Source organism: Neopelma chrysocephalum, unplaced genomic scaffold (assembly GCF_003984885.1).
Source record: "Neopelma chrysocephalum unplaced genomic scaffold, ASM398488v2 Primary Assembly neopelma1_188, whole genome shotgun sequence".
Lineage (NCBI taxonomy): Eukaryota > Metazoa > Chordata > Aves > Passeriformes > Pipridae > Neopelma > Neopelma chrysocephalum.
This window is the reverse complement of record NW_020897850.1, coordinates 1,841,224-1,865,942: the sequence shown is the minus strand read 5'-3', so window position 1 is coordinate 1,865,942 and position 24,719 is coordinate 1,841,224. Positions and strand designations below refer to the sequence as shown.

Here is a 24,719-nt window from a genome sequence, read left to right as displayed (position 1 = left end):
GCAGTTATCCAGAGGGGGCATATTAAAATATTTATCACATTTAAAACAGAGTGGAAGGAAAAGCAATAACTTATTAAAAGACATCACAGCAGGGAATATTCCCTGTAAGTGTGCACAGGCACCATGAGCACTAATGGAAACACACATGTGTATGAAGTAGGTAGGAGAGGTCAGTGGGATGAGGAGTTTGGAAAAAGAAAAGGAGTCAGTTCTCAGGTGTGTGTCTAAATCAGTAAGGTTTCTACCTAAGCAGAATGGGGTTCTTTCAGTGGGCAGCACTATTTTATTTAAATGGTAATATCAGCCAATGATTAAATTTACTGGAAAGGTACCCACTTGAAAGGGAAAAGCACTTAAAGGTGTTTCAGCACAGAGCAATTTCATTCTGACATTTTAACAGAGATTTATGTTAAAAAAGAACCCTCTCATACACACCACAGGTGCAATGGTGTCATTTGGTAAAATCAGAATGTGCTTTATCCTTCACCTGAGATTTCATGTCTCTAAACCAACTCGGAGCAGCTCCACACAGCTGCTTTCCAAACAAGTTGACTCTCAAGTGAGCATTTCCCAGTTCCCCAGGACTGGAGAATCCCTACTCTGGGGCAGTCTGGACCACAGCCAGACAGGAGCAGTCTGCAGACAAATAACCACTTGTGCCAGACCCCTGGGCCCACTGGGAGAAAGAAACCAGGAGGTTTCAGATAGCAGAGGCCACTGGCCCCTTCCATGCAGCAGACAGGCTCTCACATGGGTCTCTCACCTGGTCCCTCACAGAAAAATGTGATTTTGGCTGCAGCAGTCTGTGGTTGGGGAGGGAAAGGGGAATTACTGATTCTCCTTGTCTCTTCTTGGAGAAGCAGGAGGTTTGGGATGCCTTTGTTTGGCCCTTGCTCTCGTGTCCATGGAGGTTCGTATGAAACATTCCAGGTGGTCACAGGGTGTGGTTTGGCCACCCCACAAGGGCTTTCTGGTGATTGCACTGGTGTAGCAGCTGTGCCTCACAGCAAAGTATTCTGCCACAAAAACATCAACATCTAGCGAGAAAAATATTGACATTTAGTGAGATCAATGCATCTTCACAGTACTCACTCCCTGAAGTTTGTGGCACGTACAAAAAGCATCGTGGTGAGTTTTACCCCTCGAGGCTTTATCAGTGCCTTTTGGTGAGGCTGAGAGACCTCACTGCTGCCTTTGGTACTTTCCAGCAGCACAGCTATTGCAAACCCATGGCAGTCATCCCTGTGCAGTGAGTGCAGAGGGTGCTCGTGCCAGGCTGTCCACGGGATGAGCTTGGAAATGTCCTCTGAATGCATTTGGACCGGGAAGAATATTGTTCCCTCAGACATTGTGTGCAGCACTGGTGATTACTCCATTTGTTAAGCTGGGGGTTTACTATCCCCAAAGGAGAATATACTTCATTTGAGCAGGACGTGCACTCGAGGCACGAAAGGATGTTTGGGGAGATGTTTGACACGGATTCGAACGCGCTCTCAGCCTTTCCTTCTCTTTTTATTTGACAGAAATGCTTAGAGCTAAAAACCAGCCTGTTGGCCCAGCAGAAAGGGACTCAGTCGTCACTGGAACGTCTCAAAACCCTCATTAGACTGATACAAAGCGAGCAGATGATTCAGGTTACCATGACGACCACCACCACCTCCTCCCTGCTGTCGGTGCCCTGGATCAAGCCCTCCCCTGGCCCCGCTGCCATGCACAAAGCCCTGCAGCCCTCGCAGGGCAACAACTGACGGCGGGCTGGGGGCACCGGGAACTTTCTGCACGGGAGCAGAGCAGAGATCAGGCTGGAGCACGGGAGGAGAGGATTGATCTCGGTTTGGACAGAGGCTGGCACACCAGCCAGCCCAGCTGGCAGGTGGCTGTGGCAGCGGGTTCCCCACGGAGCGGGTCGTGCGTCCGCCAGGACCTTTCCGTGCTTATGAGATTTTTGTTTTGTTCTGTTGGCCTTAAATTGTCTTTTTACGCCTGAGGATGAGCAGGAGGGAGAGGGATGGTGGGGGGCAGGCAGGCTCTCTGTCCTGCTTTGAGGGGGGAGTTGTCAATGCAAAGAGTTAGTGAGGTAGTAGGGAAGTAGTGGGGCTGAGAGCTGTGTGTGGGAGGGGAATTGGGATCCCCGAGGGAACCGGGAACTGAACTACTTAGGACTTGGCACGGATTGTTTTCAGAGGAACAAAGTTGGCCCCCGTGGGTTTGGGGCCGACAGGGACACTCACAGAGCCTTCGAAACAAAAAGATCCTTTTTTTCAGTATTATTAGAGTTGAGAATTGCAGATATTTAAATAAAGAAACTGTATGAAGTTAGCGTTTCTAGTAAAATATTGAAGTATTTTCATGCTGATGCTTCTGTATATGCGTTCCGAAGTATTTAAAGAAGTATGACTGTAAAACTCCTTACTTTTTTGCAGGTCCTTTTTACTTATTTTGCTATCAGTGTATTTTTCTCATGGAGTTTTTGTGCAAGATTAAGCATAAACCATGATAGTGGATATCTTTGGCAGGCTGGGTTTCATTTTTTAAAGAGGTTATTTTGGGGTTTGTTTATTTTTTGGTTAATTTTGGATTTTTTTTTTTTTAAAAGAAAAAAAGCAAATAATTATTCTGGGTTTTGTTTCTTGACAGTACAGATAATATGCCAAAAAGATAACTTTACATTTTTGTACTGCATTTTTATTGCTAAAAATACGTAGCGTGATTTTTTTTAATTTTTTTTTCTTGTGGAAATATCTGCTGAAATGGTACAGGAAAAGAAAAAAAAAACTGCCTCAAGGGGTTGTTTCTGGAACTGGATAATATCAAGAGCTCTGGGGGAGGGACAGGGCATGGAAAATTGAAAGGGGTGGGGTTTGTTTTTTTTTTTTTTTTTGGAAACTTGATTCTTTTTTAATATTTTGTTGGATTTTAGCATATCTGGGGAGCATTTAGCATTAACCTGAGGAAACCCCAGTGCACCTGCTGGTTTCACTAGATAGTCTTCCTGATTCTGCAAGGGCCCTCCTGGCCCCCCCAGGCCACGGCCCCCCTTCCTGTGGCTGCCTGGGAAGGGAGTGATGGGCACCCCGGTTTTCCCAGTGCCCCCATCCCCGCCCTCTCCGAGGTCTCCGTCAATCAGCACAACAGGTACTTAAGGAAAGCCACCAGAGCACGACACACGAGGCTGGTCTCTCACATCAACATATCACATGGTGCCGAATACCTTCTTTTTTTTTTTTGTCGTTGTCGCTGTTTTTAATTAAAAAAAATATAAAAAAAAACCACACGAGGGACTGGCTTTTTTCCGTCGCCCATCACCAGGCAGCACGTGGTCCCTTCAACCATTTTCACAACTCCGGGAGAAACTGTGCAGTACTATACAAATCTATTTTAATACACAACACTCGGTTGAACAAGATTTTTATATTCTTTTATTGATGAACAAAGTGAACTAAGTAAAAAAAAACACAATTGTTATACATTGGTTATTGTACGCCAATTATGCATTCTGACGTGGCTTGCAATGTAAATGTTTTCAGGTTTAATGAGTTTTCTTTTTCCTTCTCAGATGAATTTAAAAAAATTAAAAAAAAAGGAAAAGCGTGGAAGGTTGAATATGTGAAGAATTTCTGAAGAACTGTCTTGGACTGTTAAAAGTAGTTATTTTGAAAAGGGGACTGTCCAGTGGATAGTGTGCATAGGAAAAAAAAGTGTTTGTCTTAAATATGCCAATGTAGTTTTACTTCTTTATGATGCATTAAACTTGACTGACAATTTAATGGCAGTGTTGTCGTGGTGGTTTTGGCTCGGAGGGGACACAGCATGTCCTTCCCTGGCCAGACTCTGGCTGAGGGGGGGAAGAAACTTGTGTTGATTTCTCCACCACTCTCTTCAATTTTCGTATTTCAACAATGCCAGAATAACCACAATAATTTCTGCTTTCCTTCTTCTGGGAAAGTGACCTCTTCCTTGAGGCCGTGGTGTCTCCCAGGCAGGGCACCCTCTCCAGTCCCTTGCCTGGCTTCCCACCTCTTGGAATAATTGCAGATCTGCTGGCCTTTGGTTTCAGACCTGCACTTCCAGGTGCTCTTCAAAGCCCCATTTTGTAAAGTCATTTATAAATCACTTCTAACTGCACTAAAGAATTAGAGGGCCCTCGCAGGAGCTGGCTGTTTTCTGGCCATCAGAAGGGACAGAACTTCCCAATAAAATTACCAAATGAAATCAATGTCACAGCTGCATAAAACCTCCTGCACTTGTTAGTGCTCATGCAGAGCAGAAGCAGGGTTGGTTGGGTTTGGTTTGTTGTTTGTTTTTTTTTTGTTTGTTTGTTTTTGGTTGTTTTTTTTTTTGTCAGGGGTAGGGGATAAAGAAAAGGGTTTGGATGGTTTTTTATTGTTTGGGTGTGTGTTGCCTTGTCTTCCCCTCCTGGCAGTGCCACCATTTAATTTTTGGCTGCAGTCACCAGGGAGGGCTCAGCACTGCGCCCCTGCTTTCCCTACAGCTCAGCTGCCTCCTCCTCCCTCCCAGCCCGATTTTTCCTAACACCGCTTCCAGTATTAGGAGACACCTCTCCCCTCACACCAGCAAACCCCAAAATCGTCTGTAATCAGCAGCAGCAGCCGTCTGGCACCACCCTAACCTACAAACTCAGCCCTGTGCTGGCAGACAGGAGCCAATTACAGAGCTCTGCGTGTTGCCTGAATAATTAATGCAGTTGCAAGGGAGCGTAGGCTTGGGGTAGCCTTTAATCTTTTGATAGTAATTTAAATGGAGGCTTTGGTGGAGGTTTGCAGGAGCCCCCAGTCTCCGTGTGGCACTGGTCTTTGAAAGGAACCAGGAGCTGCGGGGTTCCCAGCCTCCCCTCCCAAGCCAAAGTTATTTTTACAGGCTGTGCCAGACTTCACAGCTTTCAGAGCTCTTTATTTTCCCCTGGCAGACAGTTTTCTGTGCACAGGACCCTTTCACGTGCCATGAGTGCCCTCGCAGAGGAGCTGCCACTGGAATAGAGCCTGTTGTCTCTGAGCCTGTTTTATATTTGCACCTCTTTCCCTGTAATTTCACCTGCTCTTCCTTCCCTCCCTCAGAAATGAGAGGAAAAGAAACTCTTCTGTCTCATGGGGAGTAACTGAATGAGGAATGCTGGCATGGCTTGTTTGTGCCACGATCTCAGATGGTTTGGGGCTTCGTGCTCTTGAGGATGGTCCCGTGCAGGGCTGAGCTGGACTCGATGATCCTTGTGGGTCCCTTCCAGCTCACTTTAATCAGTCATTCCCGGAGGGAGAAGCCACAGTGGATCCATTAGGACTGAATGCTCAAAAATCAGGAAGCAAAGTCAAGACGCCTCGATTTTTAATTTTTTATTATTATTTTTTAAAATATTTAGTCCACGATCACGGCAGCAATTTTTGCATGATGGATTTAACAGTAACATCAGCAGCTTCTCTCGTGTCAGACCTTAATGGAAGGAAGGATGACAACACAAACTCCGCAGCAGCAGTACCAGGAGTTTATTCCACATGCCAACGGGTTTTTTAGCAGTTTGATGGCCTATTAGGATCGCTTAAACTTTTAGAAGAGTGCCTTATAAACCGAGCCGCACTTTTTTGTTCTGCTTTCTGCAGGTCCTCTGTAGTTGAAAAGAAAGTCATTACCATGAAATGAGTGGCAACAGCCACATCAGATAAAGCTCCACTCACTTTAATCAGGTTTTGCCAACTGCAGCTTATTTTGCTCAGAAAATGAAGCCCGGCTTCTGAGATCAATCACTAGCGACTGACTGGTGCAAACAGAAAATGCCAGGCTGCTGCTGTAAGACACTTTTAAGTTTACCGTGGTGAAGATCATTAAAGCAAAAGTTGGGGTTTTTTTTTCCCCCCCTCCCTTAAAAGAGCAAGCAAAAAATTAAATTGTCATGATAGGAAAAAAATACTACAAAGCATACACAGGCTTGATAGAGAGATTCTGGCCAGGGAGAAGGGAAAACAGAAAAAAAAAAAAGATGCTGTTGCTATTTCTTCACCGAAAAAAAGTGTTGTAAAGCGTAGGAACAGGCTGCCCAGGGAATGGTGGAGTCACCACCTCCGGAGGGATTTAAAATGCATGCAGATGTGGCACCTGGGGACGTGGTTCACTGGTGGACTGGGCATTTTCAGTTTAGTGGTTTAACTCCATCTTCGAGGCCTTTTCCAACCAAAATGATTCTGGGATTCTGTCATCACCTCTGCTGTGTGCCCTGGGCATTTGGGGCTGCCTCACACAGGGGTACCCCATGTGTTGGGGCCAGAGGGTCACTATTTTTGGAGGCAATGTTGCTCTGGGTGTGTGTCTGTCACCTGTTTATTTAGCTGGGCTCAGGCTGGAGCCAGGGGGTGAGCCCTGGCAGTGCCAGCTGGCTGCCAGCTCCTGCCCTGCACTGGAGCAGTAACTAAACACTGCAGCCTAATAAAGAACTGAAAGGCACAGGCATGAAATAATGATGAAACAAAAAAACAGATCAAAGCTTTTAATTTCACTCTCTAAGTGCTTCACTCTCAGAAATTCTTATCAAAGACAGGCAGATGTCACTGCCTCCAGGGGTCTCAACTCAGAGCTCCCCCATTTGCTTTTGCTCCACGAATTTGCCCTCAAAACTGGAGACCTGTGGTGTAAAAGCCACACACTGAAATCTGACAGCACTGCAGAGCAGAGTCAGTGCTGATTTGGTGCTGTACCACTGTCAACACAAACAAACCCCTGCACAAACGCCACCAAGCCTCTGCACACTGTTAGAACCAACTATTGTCAAGAAACACAAACACTTATTTCCATGGTAAAATACTGGCACAAGCCTTTCATTTTGGGCTTTATGTTAGGCAGGAGAGGGTTTACAAAGTTTATAAATAAAATGTGCTCCCAGTTGCACTGAGCCGTGGGCTGGGCACCCACCCCTGCATGAACCTCCTTTTTCTCCAGATGAAGGCTGGGATTGCTGGGCTTTCACGTGAGGTGCTTTACCTGGTTTTCTTTTCCACCTCTCTGGTCATCAAGTTGCTTTCCTCAGTCAGAAGCTCACTCAGTGATGACACAGGTAATCCAGGTCATTGGAAATGGCACTGCAAGGGCCAGTAGGGTCCAAAGGCTGGTGGGACTCCCTGCCATCAAAGCCAGGGATGCAGCACAGGCTTTTGCACTCCTGAATTTTGAAAGGTGAGGTTGCACAGGGCAATGCCGGGTCACTGGGATAATTCCTGGGCTCCAGCTGGGTTGTTTTCTGCAGTGATGGCAAGACAGAGGCACATGGTGCCAGCCCAAAGGGGCAACCTGGGTAGACCTTGCTCCTGAGCCCAGCTAACAGCCTAGAAAAATAAACTGTGCACTCAATCTTCTTGGGGAGAGACAGCAACACCCTGTGTGTCATAATGGCATGGTAATAATCCTAGTGATGCCAGAGATGTGCTTCTTCAAAGAAAACAGTGCAGAAAAGAACTGAGTGCTCCCCTAAAAGCCTGGGGTGTGTTTTTTGGCTATGGGCAAACACTTGGACCTCCGTGGAAAGCTACAGAAAGGGGTGTAGACTTGCTTTTCTCTGCCCCCAAATTGTCAGGGCTGCCCAGAGCAGTGGTGGAGTCATCAACCCTGGAAGTACTTCAAAGGTGTGTAGATATGGCACTTGAGGACGTGGTTTAGTGGTGGGTTAACACCTGGACCTGACAATCTTAAATTTAGGTCGGTCTTTTCCAACCTAAACGATTTTTATGATTCTATGCCAGCCAGGCATCTTTGGTTTCCTTATCTGAATCACCCTTTCCTGCACTTCAGTGGTGTTGTCCATCATGATTCCTGAGAGGAGGAGGAGCCACCTTTCCACCTCTGCACTATCCACCCTGTTCAGTGCCTGGGCACAACGGGCTTTTCCTCCGGGGAAGTGGCTTGATTTCCTCAAACAGCTTGTCCTCCAAGACAGTGCTTGCCCAGCCAGGTCCCCAGTGACAGCCCTGGATGCAGGACATGCCATGACTGCAGAAAACACAGCCCTCACGCTGGGAGCACAGTCCTATTAACTTTCAAGTGGTAATTATATGGAGAAGTTGTGATACTGTGACACGCAGAGAATGGGGTGTTTATTGCCTTCCTGGCAGGAGCATGCTGGGTGTCAGGGCTTGTGAGAGAGCTCTACAAAGCCTCTCATCATTTTCATCCTCTCGTTTATATTATTCTGTAAAAGCTCTTTTGGTGCAGAAGACAGCGATATTATCTTGCTGAATTTTAATGTTGTTTTGTAATGGAATAGATTTGTTTTGTCCTTGTGCTGCGGCCACTTACCCATCAGGGCTGGCAGTGTGCCCTCTGGACCTTGGAAGGCTTTTGCTGCAGCATTGCCTGGGAGATCAGCCACGAGCCAAAGATAAGAAAACAAAAATTTAGTCAAGCTACAGAGGAATGTAGGCCTGCTAATCCTTCTACAATGTGGAAGTGATTTTGATAGTTCAACATGTTGTGGTTTTGCAGCAGAATAAAGTACTCTATGCAGATGAGACTAAAATGAGGGCATTTGGTGGCCAGTGGATGCTGGTGTTTGGTAGCCCAGTGAGTGTGCAGGAGCTCCTGTACTGAAAGGGAAAGGGGGGAGGGAAAAAACACCCCTCTAGGACCCCAAATATAGAACAAGGCAGACACAGCCCCCAGCCTTGCTCAGCTCCATGCACGTGCTCGGAGTGATGCAGCCTGGTGAGATGCCCTGTCTTATTCTGGGTTATTAAATACAACATCAGCTTCACTGGACATCAGCTGAGGCTGCACTTCATCTCTGCAACACTACAGCAAGTTTTTCAGAGGACACAGGCTGATGAGGAAGGCTGGGAGCAGTGGAAATAGGGAAAGGAAAAATCATCCCAACTTCTTTTCCCCTCCAGCGCAAGTGTTGGGTTATTAGATATAAAAGCCCAATCTAGTTATCAAAAGCATAACCATCTTTCTGCCTCAGAGACGGGGGAAAACACAATTTGGGCAATTTCACTCACTCAAACACTGCAATCTGAAACTTCCCTGCAAACCCAAAGCTCCTGCAGTTTCAGTTCAGTTTATCCAGCTGCAGAACTGCCACGAGAGCCTTGGATCATTCCTGCCCCCACAAAATCCCAGTGGGGTCGTGTCCATAGACTGCTGGCAGACTGCAGAGGGAGAAGGAAGCACCTGGCAATAGGCAGAGGATGCAGCTCTGAAGGGGTGGGGAATACACAGGAAAATAAAAAAGACAACTCTGGCAGGTGAAAGAGGGGGAGAACGTGTTTCTTTGGACACTCCTGAAAGAGAAACTCCAAGTACCTTAATACAATCATTACTATTTTTAGAGCTTTAGGTCAAGAAATTCTTGGGCTAAGTGTCAAATATCCACCCATCCAAAGACTTCCATGACTTGCTGCAGAAATCCAGTTCAGACACTAAAGATGATGCAGTTTGGTGCGTTTTACAATTGCTTTTTATTATCCCATTAATTAGGGGGATAATTTTCATGACAGATGACTAAGAGGCTGTAAACTGCTTTTGTGGGCAATTAAAGGTTGGAGTGCAGAAACAATTCGAGAGTACAACTCGGTATTGGGGAACACAACCCATGTAATAAAGAAAAAAAAAACAAAACTGTAGAAATCCTAATTTCATATCAGGCTTGAGGAGCTTGGCATTAACATCTGGGCTGGCAGCAGGTTAAATGAGTATGTTTTTGAGGATTAGGATTGAAGCATGAGAAAATGAAGCAGACAGCAGTCTGAGCTACGTGTTTTGGAGAAGCATGTTCCCATACTGCACTCTGCAGTTTTGCCCCCCAAGATCTGGGCCAGGCATCAGATCCAGCCTCTCCCAACTGTGGGATCAAGCTCTAAGCCTGTGAGTGACAAGCTGCTGCTCTGGGGACTGCAGACAGACTGCCAGCCAGGAGAACAGTCACTGCACCAGGATTGCACCGTGGAGAAATCATGGCCACAGGAAAAAAAGCCAGCATTAATGATCAGTCAGCTATGTGTGTCATCTCCCCCCGGCTCCAGCAGAATTCCCTCCTCACCTCTGGCAATAATTGCGGCACCACGTGCAGAAAGGTGATGGCATCTCCACGAATGGGAAGGTCTGGAGCTCTGCAGAGGCTGGCAGAGCCAGAGCTGAGCCCTGGATGAGCTTGGAATTCTGTGGTTCAGCCGCACACAGGCAGCTTTTTAGAAGAACTTCACGATTTCTGAAAGAACAGCACCAAAACTGAGCCTTTTAAGAAAACACTTTTATTTTTTGTTGAGTTGTCACGTTCCAGCAGAAATAATTTTCCAATCAGCTAATTATTTTTAAGGGTGAACCGCCAGCTATTCCAGAGAGGAACAGCCAGTATAATAGGGCTGCAGTCCTGTGTACAAGTACCACAGCTTTCCCAGCACTACAGGGCACAGACCCCAGTTAGGAAGAAACAGGAGAACTCGTGTACCATCATGTGTTTGTGCATCTCCAGCTCAGAGAGGCAAACCAGAAGAAGTCTTTTTTCTCAGTGAAAATTCTGGGTGACAGAATTTAGGTGCTGAGAGGCCCACTGTGTAAAAGGGCTTTTTTCCCTGGCTGTATTTGAGTTTCCTGCTTGGTCTCCAGCCCAGCTCACTGTATAAATCACCAGCACAACCCCCCAGGCAGTCCTTTCTCGAGCTTTCCAGTCTGCAAGAAAGAAGAACACTGGAATCCTTTGCTCTATTCCACACACACCAAAACGACTCTCCAGGATGTGCACGGATAAGGACAGAAATCAAACTTTGAATTCAGGTTGTGAAAATGAGCATTATTCCACCAGAGAAGGCAGAACACGTTTTGAACACAAGGTTTGCACCCTTCTCACACTCACACCTTTGGCTTCGATGGAGACATGCCTGCTCACAGCAGGGCTTTGCTGCTGACTGCTCTTTGTACATGGAAACATGTTAGAAATATGAGAAATAAAATCACGTTTTTTATATAAATAGGCATATCGTGAAGTTGTAAGATATACAAGTCCCAAGACCTGAACTTGGGTATCAAGGTCTCTTTTGGCGGGATAAGGGAAATGAGAAAATTCTTAAAAAATTAAATATTTTAGGGCCATTTTGTACACGAGGATGGCTTGCAGCCAGTTGGGAAAAAGGGAAAGCCCCTTTTCAGAGAAAAGAAACCTTTTTAGGTAAAGATAAATACATTAAAACTTATCTGAAAAGGGTGGGCTTTTGTGAAACTATAAAATGTATGGAATTTAAACCGAAGGCGTCTTTTTCCCCGGTGAGAGAAAGACCCAACGTGTTGAATAAATTCTTCCTTGTTTCTTTGTTCCCTAAGTTTATGCCATCTTTCTGAATTTAAAGAGAGGGATATTTCCCACAGAAATGCTCAGGGGATGGGCTGGAATGTGAGTGCCCAGTAAAGCTTCGACTGAACACAAGTTTCTCACTTCACGAATTTCGGGTGCTGCCGGTACCTCTCCCTCACCTTCTTCTCCCACATCCCAACACTCCCACGGCCCCTCAAAAAACCAGAGTGTTGGCAAAGCTGCATTTGTGAAGACAAACCATTCAGGAAGTGAAGGGGAGGGGGGGTATGATTGCACCATCAATCCTATTAAAAGTCAAACGTGCTACCTGAGCACACCCCAACCACGCGAATAGAATATCTGGAGTTTTCTATTCCTAGTGCCCTCACGGGTGGATGAATATATTAAAGTTTATAAGGCTCTGGGAGGTTCTGGGGCTGCTGCTGCTCGAGGATTGCAGCACACACAGACAGATCATCTGCACACGTGGAAGTGAGAGGCATTTGTGGAAGTTTTTTTTGTAAGAGCTGCAAAGGCCCCCCCTCGGTTAATGACATTGTTCAATCTTCTTACATTTCTTCATAGATTCAGGGTGGAAAAGTATTCCCTTCCCCCTCCTTCCCTTCGGTGCTTGTTGCTAGAGGCACCCTGATAATCAGACTAATCTTGGGACCAATTTTCAACTCCTAACAGCTCAGTAAACTAAAATGCTTAGGCAATTTATTCTCTGCATATTGTCAGCTAGGTAACACTTGATTTCTCATTCCACGACTGCATTTTATTGTTTTAAACTGAAATCCAGCATGTGTGTTTCCAACAGATTATCTCCATAATCACTTTCTTTTTGCTATGGAAATGATCTGAAAATTGTTCTTTGATACGAGAGAAGAGTTCACAAGGCCACACTGTACAAAAGCTGGAATCGTGCAATTATCATTTGTAAAGAGAAACTGTTATCAAAGTAACTGCAGGGGACACCTCCAGGACTCCTCTTAGAGTCAGGAAATTTGAAACATATATTTCTCTAACATGAATTTCACTCCAAACCCTTCTGAATAATTCATGAGAGCTGATTTAATGTCGTAGTTAAGTCTGGCACTCAGGACAGAGATGGGGCGGGGGGGGGAGTTCTGCTGCAGAGGGAGGATTTTGCCCCTTCCTTTGGGGCAGGGGGGGACAGAGCTGGGGTCTCATCACTAGGAGGGGTTTGATACCCAGGTGCCTTTAATTTGGGAAAGTCTGATCCCTGTGATGGGCAGGATTGCAGGGAAAGGCTGGGGTGGAAGGCAAGGGGGAGCAGGAATCCCAGTCCCCTGTCCCACTGTCCCCCCAGCACTGATCAGAAGCAGAGCCCCCTCTTCTCTCCAGCAGCATCAAATGACTGCACTGGGATAACAGGTGTGACCTGTTCTCTAAAGGAAGAAGGCACCTTGAGATGAGAAAATGCCATTTTGTTCTTCATTCACTGAATGAGAGGAGCCATAAATTGCTGGGAAATGGTATTTTACAAAGCCCTGCAAGGAAGATCTGCCGCTTGGCATGTGACCAGTGCTGAGAGAGTGAGGCCAGTTTTAATCACCATCTTGGGTGTCCCCAGGCAGGCAAATCAGTGAAGGGGTGCTCATGTCTTGCACTTCTTACTTGTAAAAGTAAAGGGGTCAGAGGCAGCTGCATCCCGAGGGCTCGCTTCTCCTCTGGCTGCCAAATTGCTGCTCTCTCCCAATCTGGGATGAGTTGGAGAAGTAAATCAATGTGGGAGCCCCCTCTCCAGCCCTGGGGACTTTCTGAGCAAAGCTGACTTCCATGGACTCAGGATTTCAATCCAAAGGGCTCTGGTCTGGTACTGTGCCAAAGTTGTCCCGGACTCCCATTCCCATCTCACAGCAGACCAAATGCCATTTGGTGTTGCTGGGTTTTTGAAAGGGGACATGGGGAAATGGAAAACAACCATTTTATAGGACTTACCAATATTTAATCCTAAAGCACTTTTCCAAAACCAGGTGCTCCTTCATTTTTTTTTGCAGACAGCAAAACTAACCCATATGTATTTTGACCAGTGGCAAAATAGTGTGGTTTTGTTAATTCCCAGAGGCCAAATTCCTCCCTCATCAAAACCAGGTGCTGATGTGCAGAACCAGGTGCTGAGCATAACTGTGTTTGGTTTACATAATTCAAGGCAAGGAGGCTGTCACTGGTACCTCAGATGTAAACTTGATGAGTTAAAATACAAAACTATGATGGTTTTATCCTTGGCAACCTCATTTTGATGAAATGCAACAGTCGTGAATACTTGTTAATTATTCTCTTTGTGTTATGTGAGATTTTATATGTAAATGGGAGTAATAAATGGTTATTACTTGCATATATTCAAAAGCCAAAATGTTGTCTTTAAGGCACTTGAGGACCTGGGGAAACACACAACTGCGACGTGAGAAGTTGGTCCTAAAACATCTTGCCCTAAAGCCTCTGCGTATTTCAAATTTTAATCATTGCCTAATGCTATAGATGACATCTACTGGGCAAATGGAGGCCTGGCACATCCAGCATCCACAGCCTCCTGAATACTTGGTTGTGTCCTGAAATTACTGACAAGAGCAAACCCTCTCCTCCCTCTGCAATAAGATTTTTTCCCCCCTTCACACGGGCAGGCAATTCCAAACTGCCAAGGGGAAGGACAGAAGCACAAGCCCTCAGCTCACTAAAACCCAGGGGGTAAAAGGTGTCCCTGTGTTTTTGAAAGGAGGGGGTGCCTAAACTGTCCTCCTGAGACTGTCACTTTTACTGAAGTCTAAATAGTCCCTCTGTTTCATTAGCTCTGCACAGAAGCAGGAAGACCAGAGCATTAGGGAAAACACCACTTACCTTTTTTTAACGCTGGTTAATTTTCTTCTGCTCTGCAGGCAACGTGGTGATAACTTTGTTATGCCACACCAGTGCCAATCAGTGTTAAACAATGAAATAGCAGGGTGTTAGAGTTCATCAGAGCCGTATTAATGGCATAGTTAGAAAGGAAACACTGAAAATCTTCCCTTTATGTTGGCTAATTATTCACTTCGGGACTAATAATAGACTTTCAATGTGTAAAAATGGCATTAGTTATATTATCCAAGTTGTTGCTCTTAATGCTTTCTAGAGAAACTGATTTGAAGAGCAAATTTCTGTTGACTCAATCTGCAAAATCACACAGTCCAAATGCTGGGGGTACTTGTCTCAAAATTAGTCTGTATTCTGTATTATGCACTCACTGATACAACTCCACTGACGAAAATGCCAAGAATTTAGGGGGGAAAAAGCAGCTCCCTATATGAACTTATAAGAAGTAAAAAGCTTCCACACCCTTTGCATGTGCAGCTGCAGTGATTAACTGCACATATTAGGTATTTGCAAGCATCATTAGTTAGCTGTCTGCACAACTCAAATTACCCAGGAAACGTTTTATTCTTCGTGGTTCTCGTCAACAACTGCCCACACTTTTTTGTGTGTGTGTGAAACAAGACACTTCAGTGTATGGAAAAATAGAAATGTTCGTACTTAAAAATTGATTCCACTTTTATTAACTTAACGGGGAAATTTCTAACAAACTTGTATTCAAATAAAAAAAACAAAAAAGGAGAAATATGTACATTCAGGAGTGGTCCAGAACTTGGCTCTGCCCATGCAGAAAATAATGTCACATAGTAATGTCTCCAGATCCCCAAGAAATGACAGACTGGCATGTAGTGTCGTGGGGTTTTTTTAACAGTTTTTGCCAGCTTAATAAGTTTAATAAGGGGATTCACTTTGACCTGTTGGTCATTGAATGTTCATGTTCATATTCTCCCCATGTGAAGAGAACATACAGGGCACTGTACTTCTCCCAGCATCTTTGGTATTTGGGAAGATGCAGAAACTTTACTCTGTATTGAAAATTTTCTTCGCAGGAGAGAGCTCTGAACATAAATGTGGCACCAGTTGAGGCACAGGAGCTTTGGTCCATCCTCCTCTCTGGGAGCATCAAGGCAAGACCTCCCCAGGCACTGTCCGGGAGTTGAAGATATTGGTGTAGAAATCTATCAGCAGCTCAGTGAAGAGGTTCAGGGGCACCAGAGCACTCAGGGAGGCAGTTCCTTTCGAGGGCCAGATCAGATTCAAGCCAAAGACACAGGCCAGGCTGGATGCTGTCATTCTGTTATAGATGCTCTCCTGGGAAACCTGGAAAAACATAAACGTGAACAGGGATGTGCAGACAGGTGGCTCAGACAGGGAGAGACAAGACATCACCTGTATTGAGGAGGAACCAGCGAGGGGAGCAGACCCTGGGCACGGGTACATCAACCTGGAGGGTGTCTCTATGAGGAGAGGCTGAGGGAGCTGGGGGGGCTCAGCCTGGAGAAGAGGAGGCTCAGGGGAGACCTCCTCACTCTCTACAACTCCCTGACAGGAGGGGGGAGCCAGGTGGGGGTTGGTCTCTTTCCCAGGCAACTCTCAGCAAGACAAGAGGGCTCAGGGTCTTCAGCTGTGCCAGGGGAGGTTTAGGTTGGATATTAGAAAGAATTTCTTTCCAGAGAGGGTGCTCAGCCATTGGAATGGGCTGCCCAGGGAAGTGGTGGATTCTCCGTCCCTGGAGGTTTTTAAGATGAGACTGGATGTGGCATCAGTGCCATGGGCTGGGAACCATGGCAGGGTTGGACCAAGGGTTGGACTTGATGATCTCGGAGGTCCCTTCCAACCCAGCTGATTCTATGATTCTATGATTCTATGAAGCTTTAGAAGGATTGTTTTTCCTTTCACTGATGCATGACTTCTCTTCCAAGTACCTCCACATCCACCCAATTCCTTTGGAGAAATGGAGGTGAAAACAGGCTGTGGGTAAAACACACAGCAGTGAAATCTGTTCTGCACCTGCATGATGTGTCCTGCTGCTACATGTGGATGTGAGCCCAGAGTGTTTTTCTCCCTGTGAGCTTGGCAGGGAATTTGTGTGTGTTTTGTTCTCCTGGTATCTAAAGCCCAGTATGGCCTGGGTGTCCTCCCTGACTAATTCCTGTTATTTGTAAACAGCCAGCCAGCTGAAGGTGCTCCTGGTTCCTGCTGACCCAGGTAATTCAGGCAGTTCTTGCCAGGCTGATTTTGCAGCAGTTGATCTGTAACCTGGCATGAGGTCACAAACTGCGCTGTGCAGTTTCAGAACAGAACAAGGAATCATTGGGCAAAATCTCCCATCTATTCTTCCTGCTACAATTTCAAGTGGAACAGGAAAGCAAAAATTCTATTTCTTAGTGCCTCTCAATTTCTGTCTTGCCATAAAGCCTCCTGAAAAGGCAGCTCTGTGGTATTATGAAAAGCCTGAGGGCACTGGAGGAAAAACTAAGAAATATTATGATCATGAGAATACTTCTTAGCACAGGCATAAACTCCAGTTGCCCCCTGCCCAGCAACACAGGTTTCATTCCTCTCTATCTTCTACAGCCCAGACCCACCTTCCTTGGTGTTTTACCTGGCAAGGGCCCTCTTTGTCCAGCCAGGAGAGGATATAATGCCTTTCAGACACTATTTGCCTGAAGGCAGCTGGACAATGAACTAGTGTTGGGCTACTAATAAATATAACAAGGTTAAGAACTGTGTGTTCTGGCCCTTAGGTGGCTAATACAGGCTTCACACTGTGTAATGCTGTACATGTGAAACCCCTGTGAAACAAGTACAAAGTATTTTTTGGTGTTTCTTTTGGTCGAAAGTCTCTACGACTTTGGGCTACAGCCCATCACACTGTGTTTTCTGTAGCACAAAAAAGTGCTGTACCCTAAGAAAGGTGCCTTAAGTGTAAGGGGCAGGTACCCCAGGATGGCACAGAAGCACAGTGGAAAGAGCCAAACCTATTGGAGTTGTCTTCCCCCAGTGTTTGGGAGTGGTCCTGACACCCTCCAACCCATGAGTTGTGTACGGGATCTGTCTTTAAACACTGGCTGCCCCTCCTTGTTTCCCTCTCGCTCCTGGTTGCCCATTTCTGCCAAGGGATCTCAGTCCACTGCAGCTCCAAGGGCTCCAAATCCCTGTCCAGCAGCCAGAGGCACTGCCAGGTGGAGATGGGCTGGTTTATACCTTTCACTGCTGGGCTCATTCCTGGCAAAATCACCCCAAAATTATGTTCTGTCTAAGAAACACAAATGACAGCACTTGGATCAACCCCCTTGACTCCCTCTTTGATTCCCTCACAAAGCTAGTAACCATCATCTCTGTTTCAATTGAAAATACATGCTCTGTCAATTTGATGAGCTAATAAAAGACAACTCTCCAAGGGCCTGGATCATATCCTTGACGGAATCATCTGAACATCACAGGGAAGTATTACAACAAAGAACTACACAGCTCCACTTTGTTGTTTTGGTGGGGTTTTTTTTTCCCCTTTCACTGGAACATGTATAGAAAAATCATTAAGCAATGACAGCCTATATTGAAAGAAAGTCTTCTAGAAAGATAAAACTTGTACATTGAAAAACTGATCATTGGGAATAACCACTGAAGTTTTAGTGCCACATGGAGAAATGCAAAATACATTTTTTCACTGTCCCAAGAAAAACACTGAGCTCCACCCAGCACAATTGTGATGATTTTTGATTCCATGTACTTTTATCCCAGCACCCTCATGGATGGAACTAAATTCAGTGTAGGGGTGATTGTGGTGGTGCTGGGTTGATGGTGGGACTGGGTGATCATGAAGGTCTCTTCCAACACTGATGATTCTGTGATTTCTGGATACTGCAGGAGTGAGACCAGACAACCACTACACCACCTAATGAACTTAAACGGTGAAATACAGTGGGTAAAACAGCCAATTACTACCATCACTTTTAAAAATCCAAGAACTCTTTGGTTTCTCAGTGGCAGCGCTGAAAGGAACTCCGCAAAACATTTTCAAAAGAAAATTACTAGATATTAAAACACCCCCACAAACTGACTGAAATACTTTTCCACCACCCACTGTCAGCTCCCTTGCAGATGTGCCAACTGCTTGTATCTGCTCCTTAGTCATCTAATCCTTCCCAACGTGCCCCGTCGTCTCCAGCCACCCCCAAGCTTTGCTGGAGCTGATTACACTGTTCAGTTGGACAAGTGATTGAGACAAAACATTAATTCACAGCATTTTTCTGTTCCAGCTTGTGCTTGGCTTTAACTTTGCTCCCTCAGTCACAGATCTGAAGCACAGTTCGTGGGCCCCAAACCCTTGTCTGTGTTTTCTGATGGGTCCAAGTTTGGGGTTTTAAATCTGGCAAGTTTTTACAACGGTTCTTTCAGCCCAGTCAGCCACCCTTCCCACATCAGGCACGACTGGGGGGACAGAAAACAGCAGCAGGGAGGGAAAATGTAGGCACAGAGAGAGGGTTGTACCAGCTGGTACCAAAACCAAAGCCACGGATATAAAAACACAAGTCAGGTGATATTATTGCCTCTACAGCTTCTTTAGCCTTAGACTGTCATGGAAACAACAATTACAGTTTTCTAGGAAATGGTTTCTGGCTTCAGGGTGCTTGGCCAAGTAATTTGCTTCTTTGAGCCCTTTAAGTTTGCGGGTGCTTTCATAAATCTGCTCCACTGCATTTGCAATGCAGGGCTGGTGCAACACAAACACTTGTGCACTCTCATCCCTTCTGAGATCAGCTGAGCAAGCACTGACATATTTTACGGACATAATTCAGGGACTGACTTGTTAAAGCTGGTCCTTGTTTCCCTCTCGCTCCTGGTTGCCCATTTCTGCCAAGGGATCTCAGTCCACTGCAGCTCCAAGGGCTGCAAATCCCTGTCCAGCAGCCAGAGGCACTGCCAGGTGGGGATGGGCTGGTTTATACCTTTCACTGCTGGGCTCATTCCTGGCAAAATCACCCCTGATCTACAGTCAAAGGACTTGGGCCTATTTTTGAAATTCAAGTCTGTTACTTCTGTAGAAGTTGCATTGTCTTGCTCTCTTGGACTAGAAGGAGCTTTTCATTAAACAAGTGAGTTGAGACTGCAGAGAAAATAGGGATTTTTTTTTTGTTCTTCTGCAAACCAGCATCAAACTTGGAGTGTTCAAAACCTGTATCTAGTGATTACAATTCATCCCACTTGATGAAATTACCACAAGTACCTCTTGCACTACTCAAGGCTTAGCTCATGGAAGAATTAAATTGCCTCTTGTGTGTAAGAAGGTTGATGCTTTCAGGTAAAAACCAGAATTATTGGTGGAGTGGTCTGTTAAAAGTTGGAATTGTGGCAGCCTGTGCAGCACCAGCCTGCAGTGAATAGAAATCTCCAGCCCCGAGATTGCTTCACGTTTCCTTGACCTTTCCAAATGCAAATATTCCCTGAGACATTAAGGATGAGAAGCCGCGGATCAGCAAAAATCGCGGATCTGAGCGCTGGTATCAACTCGATGCTGCGCCTTCCATAACAAGGCACACTTAAAAATGATGCTGCATTCTGGGGCCCAATTACAGCAAACTCTGTGTGGTACTTTTGCACACCTCATTAACACCTCGAGTGCTCAGCTCTTAAGAAACGTGTGGAGATGGTGCATCTATTACTGGAACAAAGTCACTTACACGATTCATAACGCTGAGGACAGATATCACTTGCTAAAATAATAGCAAATGACGTGAGGATTTCCTTAATAGCTTCAGGGTTCAGCTAAGCAGCAGCAAAGCAACGTGTGGGTATTACAGGAGCGCTATCTGAGGGTTGTATCCACGTGTTTATCCTTTAATCTTGCTTTTCCCTGGTGCTTTGACAGTAAAAGGGATTAAATGTACTTGGTTCTGAAATAAACTCCTGGCTAGGATGTGGCAAATGTGACTGTAGCCCAAGAACAGCTACTGAGTTTCACCAGTTCCCTCCCTGGTGAAAATCAGCATCATTCCACAGGTCTGATTGCTGTGGTGGGCTCAGGGCTTCCTGAAAGCTGGATCCCTTGATTCAGGCACCAGCTACACCCTGACCCTCCATTTTAGGCACCCAGGTTTGAAAAGTGCAACCTGGAAAAGGCAATCCATTGGGTAAGTCAGAAGGAAGGGAAATTTTCGGTCCTGTTTGTAAGGGATGTCTCCCAAACCCTCACACTCGTGGCTTTCCCAGAAATGGGTTAAAAGAAATCAGCAAACCAAAAAAAGTAGGAGCAAAGACACATGATTTTATTTATCCTGAGCAATAAAAAAAAAAAAAAATCCTTGCAAAACAGTACATTCTAGGCTTTTAACTTCACAGTGTAGCAAGGAGTGGCTATTTTAAAAAGGAAAATGCTATTTTTAAGATTTAATGTGAAATATTTTGCTGATGGTTGTTCTAAAGCTTATTAACATTTCTATAATTTTCTAAAATAAAAACTAATTTATTTGGTGTTTTAGTTGCCCAATATTTATGTTTTAGGGGAAAAAGGTGGTTTCACCTAGATTTTCTCCAGCACTGAAAATTACACAGCCGCTATTTTCAGGTGCTTTTTTTTCACTCTAAAGTAGGAAAAAAACCTCCAAAAGCAAATCAATAAAAAGATACTTTCTGAGTGTGGAGTGGAGGGAACAGGACTTCTAAAGATCCCATTGCAGGCACAGTTCATTTAAATGTGCGCTGTAATTTTCATTACACCTAAAGGATTTCATGGTGAAGGGATGGTCTGACCATTGTTTGGCACCAACTCTTAGCAAAACTGGAGGGTCCTGCACAACCACCTCACCCATCACACTGTTTCAAACACTCACTTTTCCCTTCCATGGAGATGTTAAATGTGGAATTAAGAAGAACAGATTCAGAAAGAAAACAGCTTTGGAATTTTTGCCCGGACTCACCATGTGGAGGAAGCACATCAGGTATTTCAGGACGATGTAATTGTGCTCGGGAAGCCCTTGGATGATCTGTTTGCACCTGGTGACCCTCAAACAGCTCTCCACACCTGCAATTCCAAAGCCATCCTTAACTCTGGAGCAGCAAAACGTTGCCAAGAAATAATAACTTCTATTTACATCTGTAAAACTGGCCGCAAAATTCAGCTCTGCTAATAACCACAGTGCCAGGGAGGGTTATCCCTTGGAAAGCCTCTATCATATTTTGTATTATCATATATCTGGCCCAGACCCACTTCCAGAGTATTTTCTCAAGCCAGTGAAACAGCCCAAATAATTTCTTTGCTCGAGAGGACTTTCAAAGGACTTGATTTGAATCTCACCATCACTTCATTGAGATGTCTACTTTTTTATGCTCTGATTTTGCTCTTGCTGCCCCAAATGCCCTTTTGGCAATCTGCTAACTTTAAAATCGCTACAGGAAACTCTTCTGCCTTGGCAAAAAATTTATGAGAGGGCCACTTGGGCGCTGAGAATCTTCTAGAGATGAACCTAAGCAGGTTCATTAACTTATTTCTACAGATGGGCAAACCCAGAAGTGGATTCCAAACTTCCTGCATCATCTAGACAGTCCAGGTGAGAGTTACACTGACACTCATACTTCAGCTGCTCTACCAAGTGGCTTTTTTTCCCCCCTGGAATACCACAGTATTTTATTTGATATATTTATTATATTTTATTATATATAAAATATTTATATATTTATATATAATTTATAGATTTATACAATTATTTATATATAAAGATAGTTGTATATTTTCATAAAATATATAATATAATATAATATAATATAATATAATATAATATAAAAATAGTTAAATAGATATTAAAATATATATTAAATTAAAATATTTAAAATATCACAGATCATTGTGGTACTGTAACTTTAACACCAGTTTGGAGAAAGGTCTGATGATGGTAATCATGCCTAACCTAACCAGCTCAGTTTTGCTGATACTATTTCTGCATCTGTTGCATTTCTCTCTCTCTCCCTGGGAGTGCACAAGGCTGTGTGTGCATGCACAAAATTTCAGCACATTAAGTGCTTTTATAGCACTGAATTAAACACATGAAGCTTTATTGTGGTGAACTGTGGAGGCATTTTTTCCTACTGCAAAACTACCAGCTCCCATAAAACACATTAATCTGAGTCCCAAGAATTTTTTTGTCAGCCTTCTGCAGAATATATGATGCAGGAATTGTAGCATTACTGGGTTAAAGAAACCTTGCTAACAATTTTCATGACTAAAGGTGAAGTTCTTCAACAATTATAAGCTTCAAGGTTTTATTAATTTTTTTAAGTCTGTCACTCAGCTCATTTATTTCACAGCTCCCATCCATAACACTTTAAAAAAAGAATAATTTAGATGAGACCATAAAAAGAAAACGTTCCCTGTGGTTTCAAAGTGCTGTAAAGCAGAGATACTGCATTCCTGGGTTTGCAGGTTAAGATATGCAGCAGACACATCACACACACACTTCCAGGAGACAGAATGAGAATTTTCAAACCATCCCAAGGCAGCTGTCTGTGATCACACCTCTCCAGAGCTCCCTTCTGCCCTGTATTCACACAGAATACCTTTCCTGTGGATTTTGAGAATACTTTTGCTGCTGGTATTTGAGAACAACAAATTCTGGTTCTCAAGCCCAAGATCTTTTTAAATCAAGGCATCCACCACAGCATCAGTAAGATATGGACATCACACTGCAGGCACACAAGAGAGCCCAAAGAATAATTAGTAATTCCCTTAAACTCCACTTTTCGAAGTGTTTGGTCAAAATTGAAAGCACATAAAACAGAATGGATGTTTGACAGGTGCTTGGCCAGGCAAAGCCTCCTGCTGCCCCTGGGACAATGCACTGCTCTCAGGTTATTTTCAGACTTGTTCCTGTTTTTTGCTTAGCTCCATCACAGAGTAATATCACACCCAGAAAGTCAGCACGGGCTTAACTCAGCAAAAATCAGCGTTTGTACATCCCTTTTCCAAATTTCCCCTGTTCTTTCCAGTCCCTCCACTTCTGCCACCTGCCTGTGAATAGATCTGTTTTTCTGAGTGCCCTGAGAACATTCCCTGTGTGAGCAGAGGAGTGTTTGATTTGGAAGGTGGTGATCTACAGACTTGCAAACAGCAAAACAGCACAGAACTCCAGAGGACTCTGAGCACGACCTGCTGAAGTTTTTAAATGGAAATACATGAATAAAGTTAATGACATCTAACTCTACGTGAGGATAATAGTGATGGGCACAGCACTAGAATTTGACTCAGAATATTTAAGCACAGCAAACTTGCTGTGCTTCTGCACCTTACAAACATGGAAAAATTAAGATTTATCCCCAGCCTGAAATATTTTAATGTCCTGTCCCAACAGCAACAGTCATTATAGTGATGATAACCTGCATTTTACAAAACCTCAGTCCACCAGCACTAGGCACCAGCTCCCAGGTATCCTGGGATCTCAGCTATTCAAGCTCCATAGATCCCCACTAGGATTAATGCCCTCGCTGGCATTATAAACTCCTAGTTCCTGACAAGGCCATAATTCATAGTTCAGGTGGTGCCATATCTTTAGATGTTCAATGCCTTCTCATGGCTTTAGATCCTTTCTTCCCCAATATGTTATCCTGTGGAAATAGTTGCAATGGAAAGAATCCTCTCCCCACCAAAAAAAACCCAAAAACAAACACCAAAACCCACCACAAAAAAAACCCCAACAAAACCAACTAACCAACCAAAACAAAACAAAAAAAAACCACAAAACCCCCAACCAACCAATAAAAAAAAAAAACAAACAAAAACCCCCAAACCAAACAACAAAAAAACCCCAACAAAACAAAATGAAACAAAAACAAACCCAAAGAAACATATAAATGACCAAACTGAATTTTGTTTCCACAACTCTGCACCTTGGTTAGCAAACAAACAGCAGTGGTTTTATGAATCAGTCAGGTCCAGTCCTGCCTGCTGTACAAATCTCTCTAAACTTATTTATACTCACTGGTGATTCCAAGGATGTGATCGTAACAGTCAAATGTTAGTAATGGCTGGGGGAGTTCCCTAAGGAAAGTCTTCAGGATAACAGCAGGAATGTGGATATCATGATAGTCATCAAAATTCACAGATTTGCCTAACAGGAGAAAAAGACGAAAAAAGGTGTTCAATCATATGTTTTAATTTTTAACTACTGCTTAAACACTGCTTCACACTACGTTTTGAACAGAAAAACTCTTGCCTTTCTGCTGCTGGTAACCCCTGATATTTCATTTTTATATTTTTCATAGAGCTTTATTAATCTTGCTGTAGGAGATTCTCTCCACAAAGGCATTTCATGGAGTGTCTTCACAGGGAAGTCAGTAGTGACTTTCACAACTACTTCACTGCATTTCATAAATTCTTAGGCAAAATTGCATTTCTTTGCCATAACCAGAGACACTGTACTTCGTAACTACAGGAAAGTAGATGTTTATGAAAAAATAGACCATTTTTGACTCAGACTTATCATTCATTAGCTGCCACAGGTTTTGAAGTCACCAAGGGATGACTTGCTCTTCAGTAACCATTAAGTGCCTGTTGCTATCTCTCAGTTTTCTGCACTAA

At 44.3% G+C, this 24,719-nt stretch overlaps 2 protein-coding genes across 3 annotated transcripts in view; one reads left to right on the top strand and one right to left on the bottom strand.

The window, feature by feature from the left end:
• The window catches only part of PHF21B (PHD finger protein 21B), a 140,031-nt gene extending 138,214 nt beyond the window's left edge, over positions 1 to 1,817 (top strand). For both annotated transcript variants that reach the window (XM_027702536.1, XM_027702535.1), the window contains one exon: positions 1,524 to 1,817. In XM_027702536.1, coding sequence (XP_027558337.1) covers positions 1,524 to 1,748 — 225 coding nt within the window. In that variant the 3' untranslated portion in view covers positions 1,749 to 1,817. The remainder of the gene's footprint in view (positions 1 to 1,523) is intronic.
• A 12,800-nt stretch (positions 1,818 to 14,617) lies between these two features.
• ARHGAP8 (Rho GTPase activating protein 8) overlaps positions 14,618 to 24,719 on the bottom strand; it is a 57,256-nt gene continuing 47,154 nt past the window's right edge. The window contains exons 11-13 of the mRNA XM_027702501.1: positions 24,121 to 24,249; positions 21,070 to 21,173; positions 14,618 to 15,469 (exon numbers count right to left, since the gene is read on the bottom strand). Coding sequence (XP_027558302.1) covers positions 15,272 to 15,469; positions 21,070 to 21,173; positions 24,121 to 24,249 — 431 coding nt within the window. The 3' untranslated portion in view covers positions 14,618 to 15,271. The remainder of the gene's footprint in view (positions 15,470 to 21,069; positions 21,174 to 24,120; positions 24,250 to 24,719) is intronic.